The 23,419-nt window shown below is 45.9% G+C and overlaps 1 protein-coding gene across 1 annotated transcript in view; it reads right to left on the bottom strand.

Moving 5' to 3' along the window:
• LOC130116428 (protocadherin Fat 3) overlaps positions 1–23,419 on the bottom strand; it is a 128,015-nt gene that overhangs the window by 69,585 nt on the left and 35,011 nt on the right. Inside the window, 14 exon segments of the mRNA XM_056284339.1 lie at positions 1,379–1,729; positions 2,159–2,440; positions 2,583–2,697; positions 2,882–3,064; positions 3,244–3,365; positions 3,548–3,706; positions 4,042–4,256; positions 4,435–4,645; positions 4,897–5,172; positions 7,457–7,593; positions 8,407–8,478; positions 9,749–9,959; positions 18,482–18,796; positions 20,116–20,177. Coding sequence (XP_056140314.1) covers positions 1,379–1,729; positions 2,159–2,440; positions 2,583–2,697; positions 2,882–3,064; positions 3,244–3,365; positions 3,548–3,706; positions 4,042–4,256; positions 4,435–4,645; positions 4,897–5,172; positions 7,457–7,593; positions 8,407–8,478; positions 9,749–9,959; positions 18,482–18,796; positions 20,116–20,177 — 2,711 coding nt within the window.

The following is a 23,419-nucleotide window of genomic DNA, read 5'->3' as shown; positions in this document are numbered from 1 at the left end:
GCCCCCTAACGGGAGCAACTGAAAGTAGTAGTAGGATTTTCAACGTTTAATAACTTTGTATTTGTGTGTTTGGGGGGGGGGGTACAGACCTGCCGCTGCCTGAATCCCCCTAAAATTGCATATATCTGCATAAAAATGAGTTTTAGATCAGTTGCACAAAAAAGTTATGATAAGGCTTACACAAACCGACCATGAGAGGTCAAAAAGACGGCTCGTCATTGTGCGCGTCATGTCACTATTTATGACGTGTGTTGGTCGCGTCATTTCCTTCGCGACATTCTAGAAACGACGTTCTCTGTCCTAGAAACACACCAGCGCCCTCCAGTGCAGAGTAATAGTCTAAACTTGATGTTTGATTATTTCCAACATGTCTGATTACAGACACACCATGACTACCACCGAGGCGCTGCAGTATTTACAGGCGTTGGACAGCGGCGATTTTAAATGGTTTGAAAAATAGTATTAAAGTTGTTAAAACATTAATTTTGGTGTCGGTTGTTTCTTAACAGACATACTAGCATATGCAATGCATTAATATCTCAATTGAGTATGTATCTTGACAGAATATAGGGTTTAAAAACCAGCGGTCATTTTCACCGCTCATGGTCATTTTAGGTAGGAGTGAAATCCTGGTCGTTCTCGTTCTAGAAGCCAAATCTCACAAAGGCTGCAGCTGGAAGCAGTTGCACCTGATGGTCCCCTTTACCGATTCTACCTTTAAATGATCAACCTCTGACTCTTGAGGATTGAATCTATAGGCAATTTGCACTGGTCTACAAAAATATAGTTTTTTTTCTTGCATGGAGTTTGGAAAACGTTTTTGGCTAATTTTGGGCTGCTGAATCCAAATCTGAGCTCAGATTTGCTCCATCACATCAAGTTTTCGTGCTATCTGCATGCTCCTTATTCAGGATTTTACAAAAGTTGACCATCTAGTCTGGCAATCTTGGTGGGGATAAAAATGACCCCTACTCATTTCCTAAGTCATTTCATGCTAGGCTGAGTGTTTATTTATTCATTGTAATCATTTTTGCATCTATCGATCTTCTACTGCAACAGTGTTTTTTTAACTTCGAGTGTAAAATTGCTGTTTTCTCAAAAATAATGATTTTTCATAGTTCAAAAACATGATGTGATAGGCAAAAATGAATGCCAGATTTGGATTCAGCACCCAAAAGTTAGCTAGAATCCGTTGAAAAACCCCATGCAAGAAAATTATGTTGACCAGTGTTATTGACCTAAAGTGAATACCCTTAGTAAATAGTAGTCGTGCCTAAAAGCACACACTAAAACACAATGCCAACATCAGTGCAGATATGAAAGTAGGCAGGTGCACACGTATACACACACTCAAACATAAACAGATTCCCATACCCACCTGTACCCGTACAGTGACCCTGGCCACTCTCAGAATGTCAAACTCTCTGCTGGCCTCCACCACCAGTTCATAAAACTCCTGCTCCTCGCGGTTGAAGGGCATCCCCGTGGTCAGCACCACCCCAGAGGTCGGCCGAATTGTGAAGCGCCCGCCGGGGTTTAGGAGGGAAAACCTCAATGGCTCATTGAGATGGTGGCCGACGGCATTGATGACCGTCACAATGGTGACGTTTTTTATGTTTTCTGGGATAGAGGCAGAGTAGAACGGCAGGGCAAAGAGGAGGCCACTGTCCATGGCTTCTCGGGCCAGCACAGTGACTGACGTCATGCTGGAGTAGCGCCCATCCCGCACCTACAAAAAAACAAACAAACAAACAAGGCACATTCACGACCCCGTGGTAGCAAAGCAGTCTGGTGATGGTGTGTGACGGCAATTTTTGAAGGAATTAGGATGTGCATTGTGCATGTGCATTGTCAGTGTCCCAGTTTGGGACTTTGAAAATCTGGTCACCCTGCCCATAGGTGAGAATGGTGTGTGAGTGACTGTATACATGAGTGTTGTGATGGACAGATGACCTATCCGGGGTGTCTCCCTGACTTCTGCCCAGTGCCTACTGGGATAGACACCAGCCCCCCATGACGCTAAATTGGATTAAATGGCTATAGATAATGGATGGATGGAATCATGGCCAGCTGTATACTGTTTATCTAAAGTAGAGAGCGTCAGTTGGCATTTCTGGTCAAACACTATATCTGTCCAACAAACAGCCACGGCATTCACCTTGACATTGAAGCGATAGCGGTCTTTGATGAGGTTTTGGTTCGTGACAGTCACAACACCAGTGGATGGTTCAATGGAGAAGTGCTCCAGAGTGCTGTCAGCGATGGAGTACACCAACTGGGGGCCAATGGAGGTGTCAGAGTCCACGCTGAGTTCAGGGGTAAAATCAGGGTCCGAGGCCTCCACCCTCAAAACCTCCACACCGACGTAAGTTGGGAGAAGAAGGACCGTTTCATACGAGTCCTGGGAGAACTTGGGAGGGGAGTCGTTTATGTTGATCACCTAGGACAGTTCGTACACAAGGCTTTTAATAAAGGAGAAAGAAAATATAAAGAGCTAACATAGGAATCAACCGGATTTAGATATAGTTCACTCTTTATCCCTTGGGGCAATGAAAAAATACATTTACATTTAAATGACTTACCTTTATAACCACTTCTGCTGGGCTGTCGGCAGTCCTTGGAGGCTGACCACTATCTCTCACATGAACACGGAAGAAGAATTCAGAGAAGGTCTCAAAGTCCAGAGTGGAAATCGTTCTAAAATTAAGAAACCGTTCAAACAAGTTCTATGAGACAACTCAACTTTCACTCTGACAAATGACAGACGGGGTTGTGTTTCTCCATGAAATTCTTCACGTAATCAGTATAAATGCAGCTGCGCTACACATGATCGTCAACCCCGATGCATGCGGTTCAATTCGTACACAACAGCGGCACGCACCGGATGGACCCGGTTCCTGAGTCCACGCTGAAAAACATGCCCGCGGTCTCGTCTATGATCTGGAAAACTAACAGGGCGTTGTGGTTGCGGTCTTGATCTGAGGCCAGGATGACTAGAGGGTTGCCATCCTCTCCCTGCACCACGCTGTTCACTGGGGCATTCTCACTTATTGCACCCGCATACCTAAAGAGGGTGGTGAGAGTGTTGGATAACATCAAGGTTGCAAAATGTGTTGAGAGACAGCATAGACGTATGCAGCAAACTGAATCACTTCAGAGTTAGATTTCACCGTTACACAACAAAGCTCAGCACTGTAGCCTATCTGAATGCTGCCTTTTTGATGGTACAATTTGATCAAATACCTGATCTGTTGGAAGACAGGCGGGCTGTCATTGATATCCCCCACCTGGACAATGACAGTGGTACTGGCCTCCACTCCAGCCATGCTCAGGGCATGCACCACCAGAATGTAGGATGCAGCCCGCTGCTCATCCAAAACAGAGGTGCACCATGTTCGTGCATCAATTAAGTGTTCGTGAATAAAATACCGAATGTTATTTAATGCACACTGTGTGTGTGTGTATGTGTGTATATGTATATATATATATATATATATATATATATATATATATATATATATATATATATAAGCAAAAATTATCAAACCTCAAAATCCAGCAGTTTGCGTGTAGTGATGACACCAGTATGCTGGTTAAGGGAGAAGCAGCGCTCCTCGTTGCCTCCAATGATATCATAAACGAGCGCAGAGCGGCTAAGGGCACTGACGGTTGTCACAAAGCTGCCAATGGTGCTGTTTTCCATTACCTGTAAATTGGAGGGCATCACAGACCATCTCTACTGAGGGCAACATTGATTGTGTTAATGGTGAAATAATGTATCATTATATCAATTATACATTACTGCCTAACCTCGAGTCATTTTTGTATTCCCACTCGTTAATATCCAGTCCTCCCACCATCTCTCTCACCCAACTCCACATCCATCCATCCACCCACCCATCCATCCATCCATCCATCCATCCATCCATCCATCCATCCATCCATCCATCCATCCATCCATCCATCCATCCATCCATCCATCCATCCATCCATCCATCCATCCATCCATCCATCCATCCATCCATCCATCTGTTCCTTTACCTCGGCCTGATATTCTCTCTGGGGGAATTTAGGTTTGGAGATGTCAGAGAGCATCAGGGAGATGCGGACTGAGGCTGTAGCCATTAATGGAGGAAATCCGCCGTCTATGACTCGTACAGTGAGGATGTAAAAGCCAACCGAGGTAAGATCGACATCTCTGGCAGTGAAAATAAGGCCCGTGGACTTATCTATGCCAAACACGCCGCCTGTGTTACCTGAGGGAGACAGAGAAGCCGGCACAAAAGTAATTTCACTGGTGGGTGAGAATAGCTGAAGGTTTTATCCAAGTGAATTTAATCACTGATAAAGCATTAACAAGCTACTGACGGCTAGAAATATAGTTTTAAATGCTGCACACCCACGATGTTGTTGTGCTTTCAGACTGCAACACACCTGCTTCTATGGTGTAAGAGAGTTGTCCATTGATGCCATTGTCTTTGTCTAGAGCTGTCACTTGCAGTACGGAAGTGCCTGAAGGGGAAGATTCATAAGTCACCGCATCATACACGGTGTTGGTGAAGTAGGGGATGTTATCATTGGAGTCCTCCACCGCCACCAGGATACGAGCCAGGTCACGGTTAAATGGAAACTCCTGATCTTTGACCTGGAGCGAAAAAATGGGGGAGGTGAGGGATGGTGGATAGTGAGGTTGGTAGGTGAAGAAGTGGGCGAAATTAGGTAAATTAAATCCAGCGAGGATTGGGCGTCCTTTTGAAAGGAAGCTTGTGCACACCCACACAGTAGCGCATACCCACAAGTACACACATATATGCATCGATAGTAGACACTCTATGACACCATCGCATGTGCATGCATATGTACACACACACACACACATACACAGTCTCTTCTCACCATGATAGTGAGGATGTGCTGTGTCCTGGCCTCGTAGTCCAGTCTGTCTGTAGTGTAGACAACTCCAGTACCAGGGTTGACTCTGAACAGTCTCATGCTTGCTGGATCAACGCTGCCGTAGATGGAGAAGCTCAGGCGAGCATGGTCGTCTATATCCAACGCCCTGACGCGCAGTAGCTCCGTGTCCACTGGTGTGTCCTCTGACACGCTGACGTCGTAGGTGGACTGGGAGAAGATGGGAGGGTTGTCGTTGCTGTCCAACACCCGAATGAATACCTTGGGTAGACAGACAGACAGACAGAAAGAGAGGGAAAGAGAAGCGAGTAAGGGACCTGACTGGTCAATGGAGGTAAATGTAGCCAAGAGAGGTTCTCTTAAACTTAGAAGATTGCTAATCCTTGATACAGTGTCCCTCAGACATTTATTTTAAGATTCAAGATTCTTTATTTGTTACGTCTCATTATACAAGTACAAGAGAGTACAATTCTTGTATTTCGGCTCCTCGACACTGCAGCAACAATAGTAATAAAATAACAACAAAACAGAACAAACAAACGAGAGTTTAGTGGCGAGAAAGCCCTCTGGAACAGCTTCATCCATGTGAATCAGGAACATTTGTCATTTCCTTTCATGTAGTACTTGCATACAGGAAATGAAACAAAAACATATATATCCAACATATCCAATAAATAAATAAATCACTGTCCAAGAGAGCGAACGCCAGCCAGGATGACTGCCATCTGCATGGGCTAGCAGTTAGCTTAGCCCAGCAGTTAGCTAGCAGTTAGCTTAGCCCGCTTCCATCCATCCATCCATTATCCAAGCCACTTATCCCAACCGGGGTCGTGGGATGCTGGAGCCTATCCCAGCAGTCATTGAGTGGCAGGCGGGGAGACGCCTTGGACAGGCCGCCAAGCCATCACAGAGCTTAGCCTGCTTCTGCGCAGGCTAAATAAATAAAACGTGACACTCCCAATTGACTTTTTTCTTCTCTTCGAATATCTTAGGGCATTTTGTCATAGAGTGACATGGAGACAGAATCGATAGTGAGACAAGGGAAGACATGTGACAAAGGTCCTGGGGTAAATCACAGAAAGTTGAATCAGTTCATCTGGACACAACGTTTAGTGGGAGAAGCGTTGTCACTGTATCGTTTACAAGGGTGGGGATACCTGCAGTCAGGTGAGACTGAAGAGGTCACTTAGACCCCGTTTACACTTGGTTTTAAAATGTTTTATTTTTTTTGCGATCGGCTCACAAGTGGACAGCGCTAAATACAAGTGTAAACGACCACCAAAACGTTTTGTGAACCGGTTACTCAAACCACTTGCCAAGGTGGTCTGGGACGCATTTGACCACATATATTTTTTGTAGTGTAAACACTAATGTGTCCTGATGCGTCCCCAACAAGGACATAACAGGAAGGCTTCTTCTTCTTCTTCTTCTTCGGAGTAATGAAATCTGATCACAAGTGGTCAGCAGGACGCATTTAGAGACTCATGGTTGACACAGGTGTAAACGGTGTTGTGTCTCGCTGCCCACTTGTGATCCGATCGCCCAAAACGCATTTTAAACCCAAGTGTAAACAGGGTCTTAGATGAGTGATGAAACGTTTCTCTCAATAAACGTTGTGTCCAGGACGAGCTGATTCAACTTTCTGTGATTTCCTTACCTGGATTATCGAGCATGCTTAAAGACGTCCTGGGGTAAATTTTTGTTTTTATTCTAGATTTATTTCTAGTTGTTCCCCTTATCCCACCCGATTAACCCAATGGCATATGGCTGGAACTCTTGTCGAATAACTCCCCTGGCTCACGTTTCCACAGGAAGGAGATAGTCGTAACACCAGCTTCCTTCAAACTCGTGTCGGCTGCTCTCGCTAGTTTCCACGCTGAAGCCTCGCATGGATTGCATCACCTTCAGGCCGCGAAGGAGGCGTAGGGAGAACGCTTCCGGTTGCTTGGCTACAGGAGCCCGGATGGGGCCAGAGGGGTCGCTGGAGAACGACGAGTCCCCGAACGCTACACCGACCTACACCCACTATCCCTCGGGTAAGGGCGGCCTAATGAAGGCCTTACCCCATGGACGCTCTGGCCGTGGCCGGTTACGGCGAGTCTGGGATACGAACCTCCCAGCCACATGGCGAGCGGGGTGCAAGAACGGCAGTTTAACCCGCTCGGCCCCCAGAGCGGCCCTGGGGTAAATTTTGACATTAAATATTGGCCTGGGTCAACCACAAGTACGCTCCCAGTGAAAGTAATTCAAACTAAATCTATTACTCCGGGTGGCCGCGCCTATAAAAGCTGCGAGTGCAGCCGGCTTCTCTTTATAGCTTTTCTTTTTATTGAACCCTTACTCATTAAAGTTACTGCCTCTGAGATGGGGGATCTTTTTGGTAATAGGGTCCCGGCGCCGGTGACGACAAACGTATTCAACTCCTTTCGTAAAAGTAACATCGCAACAGCGTAAAAGTCATTAACGGGAAGTCAAGGCTGAGCAATTCCACAAATAACGTCAACACAACTGTTGTGACATGCTGTGTGTGTGTGTGTGTGTGTACCTGTGCCATGGCAACATTCGTCCCATCTGTAACTTGTATAGTCATGTTGTAGACCGACTGTATCTCTGCATCCAGGGGCTTGGCTACAACAATCGTCCCCATCCCCATCTGAAGGTCAAACTGCATGTCAAAGCTGCCTAGAGTCATAAACACACACACACACACACACAGACACACACACATGCACACGCGCACAAGCAGAGTACCGAGAGTTTCAGCCACTTAGTATTCCGTCAGAATGCTTCACGCAGGTGCTCCAAGTTATTACTGCGTAATTGTTTTGGCCAGGCGCCTGTGTCTGGAGCTGGAGGGCCCGTGAAATAAAATGAACTAAAACGCGAGGCAATATATAGAGCACCTAAACCCCACGCGGCAGTCTGAGGGGCTGCTAACAGTCACCGAAACATCTGTCTTATCGCTGCCAAACACAACCCATCTCTGAGATTTCCACACAAAAAAAAAAGAAAAGAAAATGGAGACGGGTCCTTTCTGCAGGCAGTAGGTTGGAAGTTAAGAGGCCCCGTGTTTGATTAGAGCGAGGAAGAGAAGAGAGTTGATGGACGTGTTTGGATATTCAGCGCCATCCCTGCTCTCATTCCGCCTCCTCTCCGGAGATATCTGAGAGATGGGGTTTTTCTCAGCATATGAATACTGATTAGGCATTTTTCACAAACCCACTGAACTAGTACAGGTCCATGTGATGGGGGGGGGGTCGGTCGGTACTGCGTGGACAGGGAACCGACACGGCGGCGTTAAGAGAAACCAGATCTCGTTCGGTTTGCGGCTTGTCAATGGGGAAAGGCGTTCGAGTCCTCTGCGGTCACTTACGGACGGGGTTGAGGGTCAGAGCCTCGCCAGCTAATGACTAGAAATACAGTTCTGGCAAAGACGCGTGACCGAGGGAACCAGTAACCAAGTGAGGGACGGCGTAAAGGAAGGTGGGTCTCGACCTGTGTCAAGTGAGCAGTTGCTTCCACATGCGTTCTGCGGGATGTAGAACATCTCTCTGGCGAGTCTTCCTCCTGAACAGAGAGAGAGAGAGAGAGAGAGAGAGGGAGAGAGAGAGGGAGAGGGAGAGAGAGAGAGAGAGAGAGGGAGAGAGAGAGAGGGAGAGAGAGAGAGAGAGACAGAGAGAGAGAGAGAGAGAGAGAGAGAGAGAGAGAGGGAGAGAGAGAGAGAGAGAGAGGGAGAGAGAGAGAGGGAGAGAGAGAGAGAGAGACAGAGAGAGAGAGAGAGAGAGAGAGAGAGAGAGAGAGAGAGAGAGAGAGAGAGAGAGAGAGAGAGAGAGAGAGAGAGAGAGAGAGAGACAGAGAGAGAGAGAGAGAGAGAAGACAGAGACAGGGAGAAAATAGAGAGAGAGAAACAGCGAGAGAGAAAAGAGAAAAAGAGAGGGAGAAAAATGAGAGACACAGAGAGAGAGAGGAAAGAGAGAAGATAGAGAAAGGAGAAGAGAGAGAGACAGAGAGAGAGCGAGAGAGACAGAGTGACAGAGAGAAGAGAGAGAAAGGAGAAGAGAGAGAGAGAGAGAGAGAGAGAGAGAGAGAGAGAGAGAGAGAGAGAGAGAGACGACAGAGACAGGCAGAAAATAGAGAGAGAGAAACAACGAGAGAGAAAAGAGAAAAAGAGGGAGAAAAAATGAGAGAGAGAGGAAAGAGAGTGACAGAACGACAGAGAGAGAAAAGAGAGAAGATAGAGAGCGAGAGAGTGACAGAGAGAAGAGAGAGAAAAGAGAAGAGCGAGAGAGAGAGAGAGACAGAGAGAGAGAGAGAGACAGAGAGAGAAAAGAGAAGAGAGAGCGAGAGAGTGTCAGAGAGAGAAGATAGAGAAAGGAGAAGAGCGAGAGAGAGAGAGAGAGAGAGAGAGAGAGAGAGAGAGAGAGAGAGAGAGAGAGAGAGAGAGAAGACAGAGACAGAGAGAAAATAGAGAGAAACAGCGAGAGAGAAAAGAGAAAAAGAGGGAGAAAAATGAGAGAGACAGAGAGAGAGGAAAGAGAGAGCGACAGAGCGACAGAGAGAGAAAAGAGAGAAGATAGAGGAAAGAGAGAGCGAAGAGAGAGAAAAGAGAGAGAAGAGAGAGAAAGGAGAATAGATAGAGAGAGAGAGATGAGAGAGAGAGAGAGATGAGAGAGAGAGAGAGAGAGAGAGAGAGAGAGAGAGAGAGAGAGAGAGAGAGAGAAAGGAGAAGAGATAGAGAGAGTTAATATGGGGAGAGACTAGACTATTTCAGTGTCCACTGTTCATCATGTCCGTATCATCGGTAACAAACTGGGGAATTGTGCGCTCGCATTCTCACCAATGATATCAAACCAGACCCGTGTGCTGGACTGGCGGACGGAGACCACCCCCACCGGCTGAGCCACGGCCGCCGTCTCCGTCACAGAGAAGTTATAATATCTTTTGGCAAACAGCAGGGGCAATGGCGAGGGGATAGGCTTGCGAATCCACTCAATGTGGAGCCTAACAGTAGACCATAACGGAGGATCGCCGCCGTCCTCAGCTTTTATCTGCAGAGGTAAAGAAACCAGGCGTGAATGCACAATGTATAACTGCAGTATGTGGCCCACTTCCGGTTAAGCATGTAACGAGCAAGACACGCGTGAGGGAGGCTCCCACAAGCAACTTGAGTCCTTCAAGTTCTGTTGGTAATTTTTAATCCTGTCTGACTTGTACATTGGACTGCAAGACTAAATCACCCCCCAGTGGCCCACAAAATGACTAGGAAAGAAAGAGAAGACAAAAGTGAAGCGACTACGATCAATAGCGATCAATAGCTCTGACAACGACTCCTAGAGCAGTGGTTCTCAACCTTTTTGGGGTCCTGGACCCCCTGCGTATTTTTGATCTACCTTGAGGACCCCTCCACCTGATCTTGGGGGAGGGGGGTTGCAATTTGATAGAAACAGTAGAAACTGCATTTTAAATGGCATTATAGCATTTATTCACTCTTTGGGGCAAAAATAAGATCTTTCAGTTGTAACTTTCAGATATATGTAACACAACAGAATTCTTATGCAGTAACTTTCAGATATATGTAACAAAGCAGAATATGTATTCAGTAACTTTTAACAATGCGAATGGGAGCGAGATCTCTTATTAAAATACAATAAATGACACTTGTGAAACAGATGTAATTAGGGAAAAAAGTCCTGTTACCCTTTATAGTTTAGGCAGATAAAGGTCTCAGTCACATTTGAGTAAAATAATCCTATTTCTATAAATGTCATAGGATCTTTTTTTTAAAGATATTTTATTTTCACGGACCCCTTGCAATTACACCACGGACCACTAGGGGTCCGCGGACCCCCGGTTGAGAAACACTGCTCTAGAGGATAAATACTGAGTCTCATCACCAGCCAGTCAGACTAGCTTGGTCTAGTCAGAAATCCAAGAGGCTTCCTCAGTTCGTGCCTGAGAGGCGAAACGTCTTCACGGATATATACCAAGTCCAGTTGCACTCGATTCAGCTCCTTTGGATAACCATGACCTGGATGAATGAGAACATTCACAGACATGAAGCGACTACGCCAACACACAAGAAGCTGCGAGTCCTGTAATGGCGTCTGATAGTGAAGCTAACGTCGAGCTACCCACCTAGCTAGACAAACTTCGTGCTGTTCTACTGAAAGAACTGACCACAACAATGACGTCACAGTTAAAAGAAGTACTTGGAAGTGCACTTCCGCCCATCTCAGCGTCTTTTTGGACAAGATTCGAGCCACAACCGACTCTCATGGTCAAATATTAAACGAGATCGAGCACACACTATCAGACCACAGCGACAGACTGGTGGCACTGGAAACGAGATGCGCCGCTCTCGAGTTGGAGAACACCCACTTCAAGGCCAAGACCCATGACCTTGACAATAGGTCTCGCCGATCAAACCTGCGAATTATTGGAATTCCTGAAAAAACGGAACGAACCGGCCCAGTGAAATTCCTTTTAGGATTTCCCCCCCTTTTTCAACCCAATTGTACTTGGCCAATTAACCCACTCTTCCGAGCCGTCCCGGTCGCTGCTCCACCCCCTCTGCCGATCCGGCGAGGTCTGCAGACTACCACATGCCTCCTCTGATACATGTGGAGTCGCCAGCCGCTTCTTTTCACCTGACAGTGAGGAGTTTCGCCAGGGGGACGTAGCGCGTGAGAGGATCACGCTATTCCCCCCCAGTTCTCCCTTCTCCCCCTGAACATGCACCAGAACGACCAGAGGAGGCGCTAGTACAGCGACCAGGACACATACCCACATCCGGCTTCCCAACATCAGACACGGCCAATTGTCTCTCTAGGGACGCCCGACCAAGCCTGAGATAACACAGGAATTCGAACCGGAGAGCCCCGTGGTGGTAGGCAACGGAATAGACCCCTACGCTACCCGGACCGGACCCCCCCCCCCCCGATGAAATTCACATCAGAGTTTCTCGCTGAAGTGTTTTTCCCACTCCGCCCATCCTTGACTGTGCACACCGGCTTGGGCAACCGCCGGCATCCGGAAATGGGAGGGCAAGACCTTTTATTGTGCTTTTTCACTACTTCAAAGACAAGGAATGCACGACTCACAGGGAAAAAGGTAACAGCTGTTCTACCGAAGGCACAAGATTTATATCTACCCAGATATCAGCGCCAGGCTAACGAAGATGTGGGTGGCTTTCAACAGGTTGAAGGCGGACCTATTCGAACATCCGTTTCAGCCTGCTTTATCTTGCCTGCCTACGGGTCTACTTCCAGGGACAGACTCATCTCTCTGACAGTCCTGCGGATGGGCAAGTCATTTATGACCAACAGTGGGGGAACTAGAAACCCCATAGGGCGAGGTGAGCTGGTCAAAATTGATTACAGCTAATAGTCTGTCTGTTGATACTCGATTAAATTGCTCAGATACCTTGTATGTTCTTGTACCACTGTAAAGAGGAGAATATTACATAGATGTGTTGCAACCCCACTACTGAAGGCTGGATTACGGACCAGGCATGCTGGGCCAGTGCCTCAGGGCCCCGGACTACGAGGGGCCCCAAAAGGTCAGGGGTACTGTGCTCACGTATAGTAGGGATCCCCAGTCATACCCTACAAGGGATGTTTGTTCCAACCCTGCGTTGTGACGCAGGGCCCAAGCTAGTCTCTATTGCTGCGGGGGCCCCAAGCTACAGTCTCTACTGATGCAGGACCCCAAGCTACAAAGTCTCTACTGATGCAGGACCCCAAGCTACAAAGTCTCTACTAATTTCTCCATTGATGCAAGTGAACTGAAATAATCGGACTCAAGCAATTCGCATTATATGAGTGACTTAATTTTGTGTAGTATCACCATAACATACATCATCATACTTTCACAGTTCTGCGACATAGACAGTATAAGAAACCTGGAGTCGAAGCGGAAGCCTTTTTCGGTTGCTAGGAACTCGTTTGAAGCAGAGCCATAGACATTACAAATATAAACGTACTAAATGTGTAGGGGGTGGTTTCTAAACATATTGAAGAGTTTGCGCCTTGTGTTTACATTGTAGCAATTAAGAGGGCGACATGTGCCTCGTGTTTACATTGTAGCGCTGAGAGTGCAACAAAGTCTGACAGCGCAAACTCGATGCTTATGATCAAATTCATTGTTTCATTTTGTTAAACAAATGTGCTAGCTAGAAAGCCCATACTGAAAAATAATCAAACAGATAGTTTTACTAAAATATGCCCATATTTCACTAAATTATTTGCTCTGAAACAAACATGTATTCCCTGTTGGTAAGCCGTTGTAAGTGGGAAGAAGGCTTCGCAATATGTTTGTGATGCTGTGAGCTGCTATTCTCATCTCTGTTTGTTTTGTGATTCAAAATTATGTTGTACTTTGTAGTCGCCATCCGAATCCCATGCAGATTGGCATAGCATCGACTACCAAGTTGGGTATTTGCATTAGTTTTACATTTAACAATGTTTATTATTGTTTGTGTAGCCTATCTGATGGGGCGGGGGCCCAATGGACGTGCGTGCCCCGAGACCCCCCCGTCCATGCCCCTACTTAATCACTATTGAAACAAATCTGAGTTTAATTTAGCGGCGAATTAGGGACGATCACAAAATTACAGACAAAAGTAAAATGCAAGTGACAGCTAAATATCTTGATAAATGAATAAATCATTTCTAGGTAGACAATTTAACTTCATTGAAAGCAATCTAATGTGATTATCAAAGTACTTGAGTGTATATATTTTCACCCGTTGCCAAAATTCATTTGTTTTCCAAGTAGTTCAGGACTTGGGCACATTTGTACTTTTCAAACGATCCATTAACCTTGAAAGATTAGACATTTGGTAAAGGGGGTGGGGGTAGATTTAAAGGCTTAATGCTGTTCTATAAATAGAGCCACTCGTGAGAAAGGAAAAGAACGAAGACGTTGTACATGCACTGGAAACAGAATATGTTTTTACCTGCGGTCTTTTCTGTTATGAAACAAGCTCTAGGACTTTTTCTTTCTTTCTTAAGCCTTGCATCTGCATCTGGGGAATGACGGAGGATAGTCTTAGGATATATCTTTGCTCCCTTATCTGTCAAATGATTGAATCAATCTCAAAAACGCATTGCAAATGCATTCTATTATAGCAAACATGTGCCTGAAGCCTTAATTTTTGTTTCTTTTGGTAAATGGTGCCAAACACCAAGGGTAATAAAGGTGGTCAGTCAATCAAATTTACATTATGGAATGTTAAAGGAATGAATTAGTTAGTTAGGAAACGACTGACACCAAAATTAACATTTTAACAACTATAACACTATTTTTAAACAATTTGAACTTCAGAGAGACATGGTTGGAATTTGAATAGTAAAGTTGAAAAAGTGAAAATATTACCTGAAAAACAAAACGGAAAGCACATATTGCTATTCTAACAAATTTAACAAGGTCTATAAAATATGAAATGTAAAAAAGAACTGAAAATAAACATTAAAACAGTCCCAAACAACTACTAGAACTACTAGAACGACCGTGAGCGGTCATTTTGACCGCCACGGTTTTTAAACTCTATATTCTGTCAAGATAAATACCCAATTGAGATATTAATGCCTTACATATGTTAGTATGTCTGTCATGAAACGAACTGACACCACAATTAACATTTTAACAACTTTTAATACTATTTTTCAAACAATTTAAAATGGCCGCTGTCCAACGCCTGTAAATACTGCAATGCGTCGGTGGTAGTCATGCTGCGTCTGTAATGGTGTCGTCCACCAGACATGTTGGCAATAATCAAAAATCAAATTTAGAATATTTCTCTGCACTGGAGAACGCTATTTTTCTAGGACAGAGCAATGAGCTTTGCGAAGGAAATGATGCGACCAAAACATGTCATAAAAAGTGACATGACACACACGATCACGCGCAAATTACAAAGCAGCCATTTTGACTGCTCATGGTCGTTTTAGGTAGATCTTATAACTTTTGTGTGCAATTGATCTAAAACTAATTTTAAATACAAATATATGCAATTTTAGGAGAATTCGGGGAGCGGCAGGTCTGTATAAATTTTTCTTTCACAAAGTTATTAAGCTTAGAAAATCCAAAACAGTCTTAGTGACCGTCTTGGTCGTTCTATTAATCGCTCCAGGAGAACTCGTTAGGGGTGGCCCCTAGCCCCACTGCTTTTCGCTATAGCCATTAAACCACTTCCCATAGCTCTACGGACTTCATCATTATTGCAAGGTGTGAGAAGAGGAGGGGTTGAGCACCATGTGGCTTTGTATGCAGATTTATTGGTGTACTTAACTGACACTGAATCTTGCACATTAACAATTGTCTCACTCCTTGAAGATTTTGGGTCGTTTTCTGGATACAAATTACACTTTGATAAGAGTGAATGCTTCCCCATCAATGAGAAAGAAAGCTCTCCAAATTCAACAAGCTTCAATCCCATTTCACTTATCCTAGTCAGGTTTTAAATATATTGGTATTACAATTACTCACTCCCTCTCCTCTCTTTACACAGCAAATCTCACCCCACTGCTAAATCAACGAAACTTGATTTCAATAGATGGAGTAGCCTGCCACGATCATTAACTGGTAGAATCAAATCAGTAAAAATGAACCTTCTCCCAAAGTTTTTAATTGTTTTTCAGTGTCTCCCCATATTCCTCCCTAAAACTTTTTTTCTTTTCATTTTGACCTTTAGAAAATGTGACGAAATGTGTTTAATGTACTGAGTGGTAGAAGTAAAGAAATGTCTAATATAACCTTTGTTTGAACTAGTGTTCATTTTGTCAGCTATTTTTTAAAAAATTTAATCTTAGTCCCGTATCAAATGTCCCTGCTAGTTTTTATCATATTTAGTCAACCTCATCCCCGTTTTTCTTAAGTCAAGTTTTAATCGACTAAAAGTCTGGGCGTTTTAATCTTACCTTATTCAAAGAACACCATACCTTTTAGTATAATTTTAGTCAAGAAAACATATAATTTTATCTTCTTCTTTTTTTTTAGCCATCAGATTGTATTGAGCATTTCAGTCAATCTAGTCTAGCCAAAACTGATCATTTTTATTAATTTGGTCAAACTTATTTCACACGAGATTTTATCTTATCATTATCTGATGAAAAACAAAACAAACGTAGGCTATAAAACACAGCTTTCATAATATAACACTGCCTCCTTATTAGTTGGCTTAATATAGCTGTAAAAAAATAAAAACATAACGTTACCACCAAGATGTTAATCTACCTCAATTTTCTTTGTATAGATAGATAGATAGATAGATAGATAGATAGATAGATAGATAGATAGATAGATAGATAGATAGATAGATAGATAGATAGATAGATAGATAGATAGATAGATAGATAGATAGATAGATAGATAGATAGATAGATAGATAGATAGATAGATAGATAGATAGCTATGGGTATAAATAAATACATATATGTAGATGCATAAATTCTGTTCACTCTGGCTCAACACCATCAGTTGTTTCATGTGTAAGGTAATCTTGGCATTACCAGGGCATATGAGAGGAGGTATTGTATTTGCTGTATTTATTTTGGTATGAATAAATATTCTATTAATTGTAATATACTCCCCTGAAGCTCCTTTATACCAATTCAGGAAGTTAGTAAACAACATAGCTTAATTAGATTAAACATTTTATTTTCCAGGAGGTTAATCATTAGAACAGTGTTTAAATTATCCAACTTATCAGTTGCAGATTTCGAAACTCAGGGTGCTGCTCTTTAGGCATTATGGGCAAGGAAGCGCTACATAAGTAAGTGCAGGAGGTTATTCATAGCTTAATTCAGTCTTAAGGGTTTAACAACACATTTGGTTCTGCTGTCGCCTATTAAACGCAGGTGTTGCTGCTACGGCTCGCGACGCCTTGTTCGCACGGGGCAGGGCAACAAGAACGAATCAGAAGCCAGCGGGGAGCCGTGGCACGCGGCGCGGTGGCTCTGAGCTGCTTTGTCGCGAGAGCTGAGCAATATACAACTCGTGCCACAAAGTCGCCCGAAGTGACAGCCAATCATTTGCGTTTGGGATAACGACACACTGGGGAAAACAAAATGGTGGACGCGTTGTGTTTTTTTGTGCTGTTTCTCCGTGTCCCAAGTTATATCGTACAGAGACTGAAATAAGAAGAAGAAGCTGATGTGGCCAGAGGATCCGCTGAGTTGTTGGGAGTCTCTGGTAAGTTTTTATTCGCTTAGGGGCATCCGGGTAGGGTAGCGGCTTATTCCGTTGCCTACCAACGTGAAAATCGGTGGTTCGAATCCCCGCGTTGCCTCCGGCTTGGTCGGGCGTCCCTACAGACACGATTGGCCGTGTCTGCGGGTGGGAAGCCGGATGTGGGTATGTGTCTTGGTCGCTGCACTAGCGCCTCCTCTGGTCGGTCGAGGCGCCTGTTCGGGTGAACTGGGGGGGAGTAGCGTGATCTTCCCACGCGCTACGTGCCCCCTGGTTAAACTCCTCACTGTCAGGTGAAAAGAAGCGGCTGGCGACTCCACATGTATGGGAGGAGGCATGTGGTAGTCTGCAGCCCTCCCCGGATCGGCAGAGGGGGGTGGAGCAGCGACCGGGACGACTCGGAAGAGTGGGGTAATTGGCCAAGTAAAAAATTGGGGAGAAAAGAGGAGGGGGGGGGTGGTTTATTTGCTTCGAAAACACTGGGTCGCAGTTGCTAATGCTAATGCTAATGCTAATGCCATGTAAATGGTGTCGTCAAACACACTTGTCGGTAAGAAGGTGTGGCGCTACTCGAGTGACCTGGTCAGGATAGCTGTTTAGTAGCCAGAGAAAAAGCAACATGTAGCGTTTTGCGTGAATACAGCATAAAGAAGATTGTAAAGTAAGCCCTGGCATCCCAAAGAAGCCTCGTCTCCTCCCTCCCACCTTGAATACTGATGAGACTTAAAGAGGATGAGACTTCTCTCTGAATGTGCCTGCTCTGCCCAAAGACTCACACTTACAGCATCTGACCAAGTGTCTGCATTTTTATAGACTAACAAGACAGTTGACCCCACTGGCTCAAAAAGGCCTTCTCGCCGGCTCAGGAACCAAATAACAACGCCGTCGCCCCAAAATAACGCAAACTTTTACCAGCAAAGTATTCACCTTGACTAATCACTTGTCAGATCACAAGATGAATAGGTGCGATGTTAATATTCCACCCCTCACCAAAAGGTTCCTAAAAATAACTCCACCTTCTTCTTAATTAGCAAGCAGTTCATATTTCTCAGTGGCAAGAATGAATAATTTTTTTTATTATAATTAATATTGCATTATCTACTGTGAGGGGTCTACAAAAAAAAGGGGAGGTGGCAAAAAAAAGAAAAGAACTGCAAAAAAAATTTTTTTTTTTTTTAGAAAATCCACAAACTGTGAGGCACGAGACAAGGCTACCTTTTCCAACTCGTATCATTGTACTGTCAATAATGTGTCATCTCAAAACCTCTATTTACAGCTGAAAGCTGTCATGTTTAAATGGATTTGACCTCCACTGAACCAGAGACAGAGAGAGGATCCAGCTTTAGAGTGGAAAGGCATTAGACTCGGGAATGAATCTCACTGTGAGAATATCGAAGCTCCCCGCCGTGACCATCTTCTTCGATGACACCATGGCGGTCCTGGGGTCGATGGTAAACTTCTCCTCCTCGTTGCCGTCGACGATGCTGTAGGTGATGTTGCCGTTGGCTCCCAGGTCACGGTCGTAGGCGAACACGCGGTAGATCGGGTCGCCGCGCTTGTTGCGGTCTCGCTCCGGAAGGCTGATGCGGTAGGTGATCTCTGGGAAGGTGGGCGGGTTGTCGTTCTCGTCCTCGATGTGAACTATGACCCACACGGTGGACTGGCGGGTGGTCACTGGGCCATCTATCACCGTAACCTGGGCGCGCACACAAGCACACACACACAGCTGAATCGTAGACACACACGTGTTAAGTTACGAAATACCATAGTTATGCAGAAGCAGACCACCCGTCATGACATTACACGGGCCTTTATTCATGCACATAGGTCAGCTCTGGCAGCATTGCTGAAGTGCTGACATACAAACGGAAAAGGGATCAGAGCGACTAGGTCCCAGGCTCCCCCCTTGCCAGGCAGTCCCCGTGGTGGCGAGGCCACGTGTAGCCGGACTCACAGGGAATCTCTTTGTGTTATTGATCCCCTGGAGGCAAAGGCAAAGGTCCGATCACTGATCAATTCAATCAGATCAGGTTGACTGCAAGGGCGGCCAGCCCGACGTATCGCTAGACTCTTAACCACGGACAAGCAGGCCGGGTAGAGAGGGTGGCGTGCGTGACAAATCGCTTAGTTGCATTTCTATTGACATCCCCAAACATCCAGGAGGGTTTAATTTACTTAAAATACCCGGCTCCCCACCGGCGACACCATACCAGCACGGACCTTTCACCCCCCCCACCACCACCCCTCCCCACCTCCCGTTTGATATGACCCTTCTTCCTGGGAAGATTCCCTCTAATCCGTGTGATTTGCTTTATTTCTCTTCCTCGTTCTGCTACTTCCCTTCTTTAATGTATTGGCATGGACCTGGTTCTGACTGAACTAAGTGGACTTTCACTCACTGAGCAAAGCTGTAGAGCGAAGGCTGTTGAGCTCGGACAGCCGGATGGATCAGTCCTCCGGGTAATAACGTAAAGACAAAGCCGAGACGCTGAGGGGAGGTCTCAGAGCTCGTACTTATTCCGCTCAATTTTGTAGAAGGGCACAGCGCATGTAGATCCAGCAGAGTTTAATAAGTGGTGGGGAAAGGCCGGGGAAGTAAAAGTTTGTTCTTGCCTCAAATGTCGAGGGCCTCTTATTATCCGGTTCATCTGTATGCAGGGCGGAGGAGGGGGACGGGGGGGCGGGGCGGGGGGCGGGGGGTTGTACAGAAATGCTAATCACGGCGCTATCTGTGTGTGCAATGTCTGGGCTTATAAAACACTGAACACGCCAGCTCATCTCCTCCCTGCGCCCGTCCTGAATGGAGGAGATAACCGATGATGGATGATTACATTTAGGAAATCCTAAACCCCGAAGCACAAACCACAGCCATTCATCATCGTTTATGATGCCTGGAGAGCCCGGCGGGGTTGTCCTCCATCCTGTCTGTGTTAATGGTGGGGTTTGACAGGTGGCAGGGACGGATAAATAATAACCGCTCAAGCCCATAAAAACACTGTTCGGATTTCACTGTACCTCCAAGAAGTGCTCTGCCTGTTGTTCTCTGTCCAGCTTCCTCGCCGTAGTTGCGATCAACCCTAAAGATCAAGCAGGATAACAAAGTTAGTTGTATTCCTCTGCTGGACGTTTTAATGGATAGGAACATGGCGAGCGATAGGGTAGGGGTTACACTTCACAAAAATATAAGCGTATAAAGATGTTTTATGTCGTTTAAAGTCTTCTAATGCCTGTTTCAAGATATCCGTCCACCCATTATCTAGAGCGCTTATCCTGCTCTCGGGGTCGTGGGGATGCTGGAGCCTATCCCAGCAGTCATTGGGCGCCAGGCGAGGAGACACCCTGGACAGGCCGCCAGACCATCACAGGGCCCACACACACACATTCCTACCTAGGGACAACGTAGTACGGCCGAGTCACCTGGCCTACATGTCTTTGGGCTGTGGGAGGACACCCAAGCAGACACGGGGAGAACATGCAAACTCCACACAGAGGACGACCCGGGACGACCCCCAAGGTCGGACAACCCTGGGGTTCGAAGCCAGGCCCTTCTTGCTGTGAGGCGACCGCGCTGACCACTGCGCCGCCGCGCCGCCCTATTTCAAGACATGACTGGTAAAATTTTAATGTCCCCACTGGCAGATATTAATGCTCATCTCAGGAAAGCGGGCTTGTTTCGAGACGATTGCTCTCAAAAATTAAAGATTCCAGATTAAATCAAGTTTCTTGTTTCGTGATTTCTGTGCCTGTTTACAAGTGGGTTTCTCTTGAAACGAGCAATAAAATCTGCCGGTGGGGTAAGAAAAGTTCACTAGCAGGATCTCTAGATAATCCTCACGAGGCTTGACAAGACAAAACAACGAGAAGCTGGTCTTGTTTGCGGTGTAGGTAGAGAGAGGGCAAACGGCTACTATTCTGGTGCAGCTCGCAGCCTAGAGAGCTAACAGGCCACGCGTCCCTCCGGCTCAAATTATGGAAAGATTCTGTGCACAAATTAAGCCGATAAAGACTCTGAGCCACTGTTTGATTTCCTTCAACATGTTTTGAGACTAAAACTCCCAGACAAAATTCAATTTAGACCCAATATTGATCTTCAACCAATTTCTTCGAATTGCCTCTCTTACCAAGTGCATATCCCAACCAACTCTGGAGATAACGAACTATTCAGCTATTTTAATATAAGTGCTCTGGTTTCTGGTGTACCATTAGTGTTTCCCTCCGGCGACACGGGGTGCACACAAGTGTGAGCTGCATGGAAATAGCTGAGGAGAGTGTGGCCTGCAGCGCCAGCAGGCGCCGGGACATTTGGCACGTGGTCATATGGCACCGTATAGCTTTAGCTGTGGGTCACTGAGCTAGCCCCCCGCCCCGGCAGAGGGGAAGGGCTGTCGTCATTAGCTTTGATCCAAGAGCGTCGTCTGGGTGATGGTTGGACGCTTGACTTTTACTCAGAGATGCCAGCAGCCTCCGCTGGAGATCACAGCCGTGGACGGCTCTTCGTTCTCACTGATCTTCTCTGTTCTCGCCACTTGTTTCGTCATTCTGTTCACTCTCTCTCTCTCTCTCTCTCTCTCTCTCTCTCTCTCTCTCTCTCTCTCTCTCTCTCTCTCTCTCTCTCTCTCTCTCTCTCTCTCTCTCTCTCTCTCTCTCTGTTCCTCTCTCTCACTCTTGCTCTCGCTCTCTTTGCTCCAAAAGCACTATATCTCTTTCTCACTCACACTGGGCTACGTTACACACACACACACACACACACACACACACACACACACACACACACACACACACACACACACACACACACACACATTCTCTCCCTCTCTCTCTCTCTTCTCTCTCTCGCTCTGTTCCTCTCTCCCTCTATCTCTGTTCTTCTCTTCCTCTAGCTCTCTCTCTCTTTTCTCTCTTCTCTCTCTCTCGCTCTGTTCCTCTCTCCCTCTATCTGTTCTTCTCTTCCTCTAGCTCTGTTCCTCTCTCTCTTTCTTTTCTCTCCCTTCTCTCTCTGTCTGTTCCTCTCATCTCTGTTCTCTCTCTCTCTATCTCTGTTCTTCTCTTCCTCTAGATCTGTTCTCTCTCTCTCTCTCTCTCTCTCTCTCTCTCTCTCTCTCTCTCTCTCTCTCTCTCTCTCTCTCTCTCTCTCTCTCTCTCTCTCTCTCTTCTCTCTGTTCCTCTCTCCCTCTATCTCTGTTCTTCTCTTCCTCTAGCTCTGTTCCTCTCTCTCTCTCTTTTCTCTCTTCTCTCTCTCGCTCCGTTCCTCTCTCCCTCTATCTCTGTTCTCTCTCGCTCTGTTCCTCTCTCTCGCTCTCTCTTTTCTCTCGCTCTGTTCCTCTCTCCCTCTATCTCTGTTCCTCTCTCCCTCTATCTCTGTTCTTCTCTTCCTCTAGCTCTGTTCCTCTCTCTCTCTCTTTTCTCTCGCTCTGTTCCTCTCTCCCTCTATCTCTGTTCCTCTCTCCCTCTATCTCTGTTCTTCTCTTCCTCTAGCTCTGTTCCTCTCTCTCTCTCTTTTCTCTCGCTCTGTTCCTCTCTCCCTCTATCTCTGTTCCTCTCTCCCTCTATCTCTGTTCTTCTCTTCCTCTAGCTCTGTTCCTCTCTCTCTCTCTTTTCTCTCGCTCTGTTCCTCTCTCCCTCTATCTCTGTTCTTCTCTTCCTCTAGCTCTGTTCCTCTCTCTCTCACTCTGTTCCTCTCTCCCTCTATCTCTGTTCCTCTCTCGCTCTATCTCTGTTCCTCTCTCCCTCTATCTCTGTTCCTGTCTCCCTCTATCTGTTCTTCTCTTCCTCTAGCTCTGTTCCTCTCTCTCTCTCTTCTCTCTCTCACTCTGTTCCTCTCTCTCTCTATCTCTGTTCTTCTCTTCCTCTAGCTCTGTTCCTCTCTCTCTCTCTCTCTTTTCTCTCTTCTCTCTCTCTCTGTTCCTCTCTCCCTCTATCTCTGTTCCTCTCTCCCTCTATCTCTGTTCCTCTCTCCCTCTATCTCTGTTCTTCTCTTCCTCTAGCTCTGTTCCTCTCTCTCTCTCTCTCTCTTTTCTCTCTTCTCTCTCTCACTCTGTTCCTCTCTCCCTCTATCTGTTCTTCTCTTCCTCTAGCTCTGTTCCTCTCTCTCTCTCTCTCTCTCTCGCTCTCTCTGCTCCAAAAGCACTATATCGCTTGCTCACTCACACTGGGCTACGTAACACACACACACACACACACACACACACACACACACACACACACACACACACACACACACACACACACACACACCAAAGTGAGTTGATAGTTGCTGGGGTTTAGTTTGTTAAGCTTGGCCCGTCCTGTGAATCGAAGGCAGTTTTTAAGGGGTGGAGAC

The sequence above is a fragment of the Lampris incognitus genome, chromosome 8 (genome assembly GCF_029633865.1).
Source record: "Lampris incognitus isolate fLamInc1 chromosome 8, fLamInc1.hap2, whole genome shotgun sequence".
Taxonomy (NCBI): domain Eukaryota; kingdom Metazoa; phylum Chordata; class Actinopteri; order Lampriformes; family Lampridae; genus Lampris; species Lampris incognitus.
Note: the sequence above shows the minus strand (reverse complement) of the source record. Positions and strands in the feature narration are given on the sequence as shown.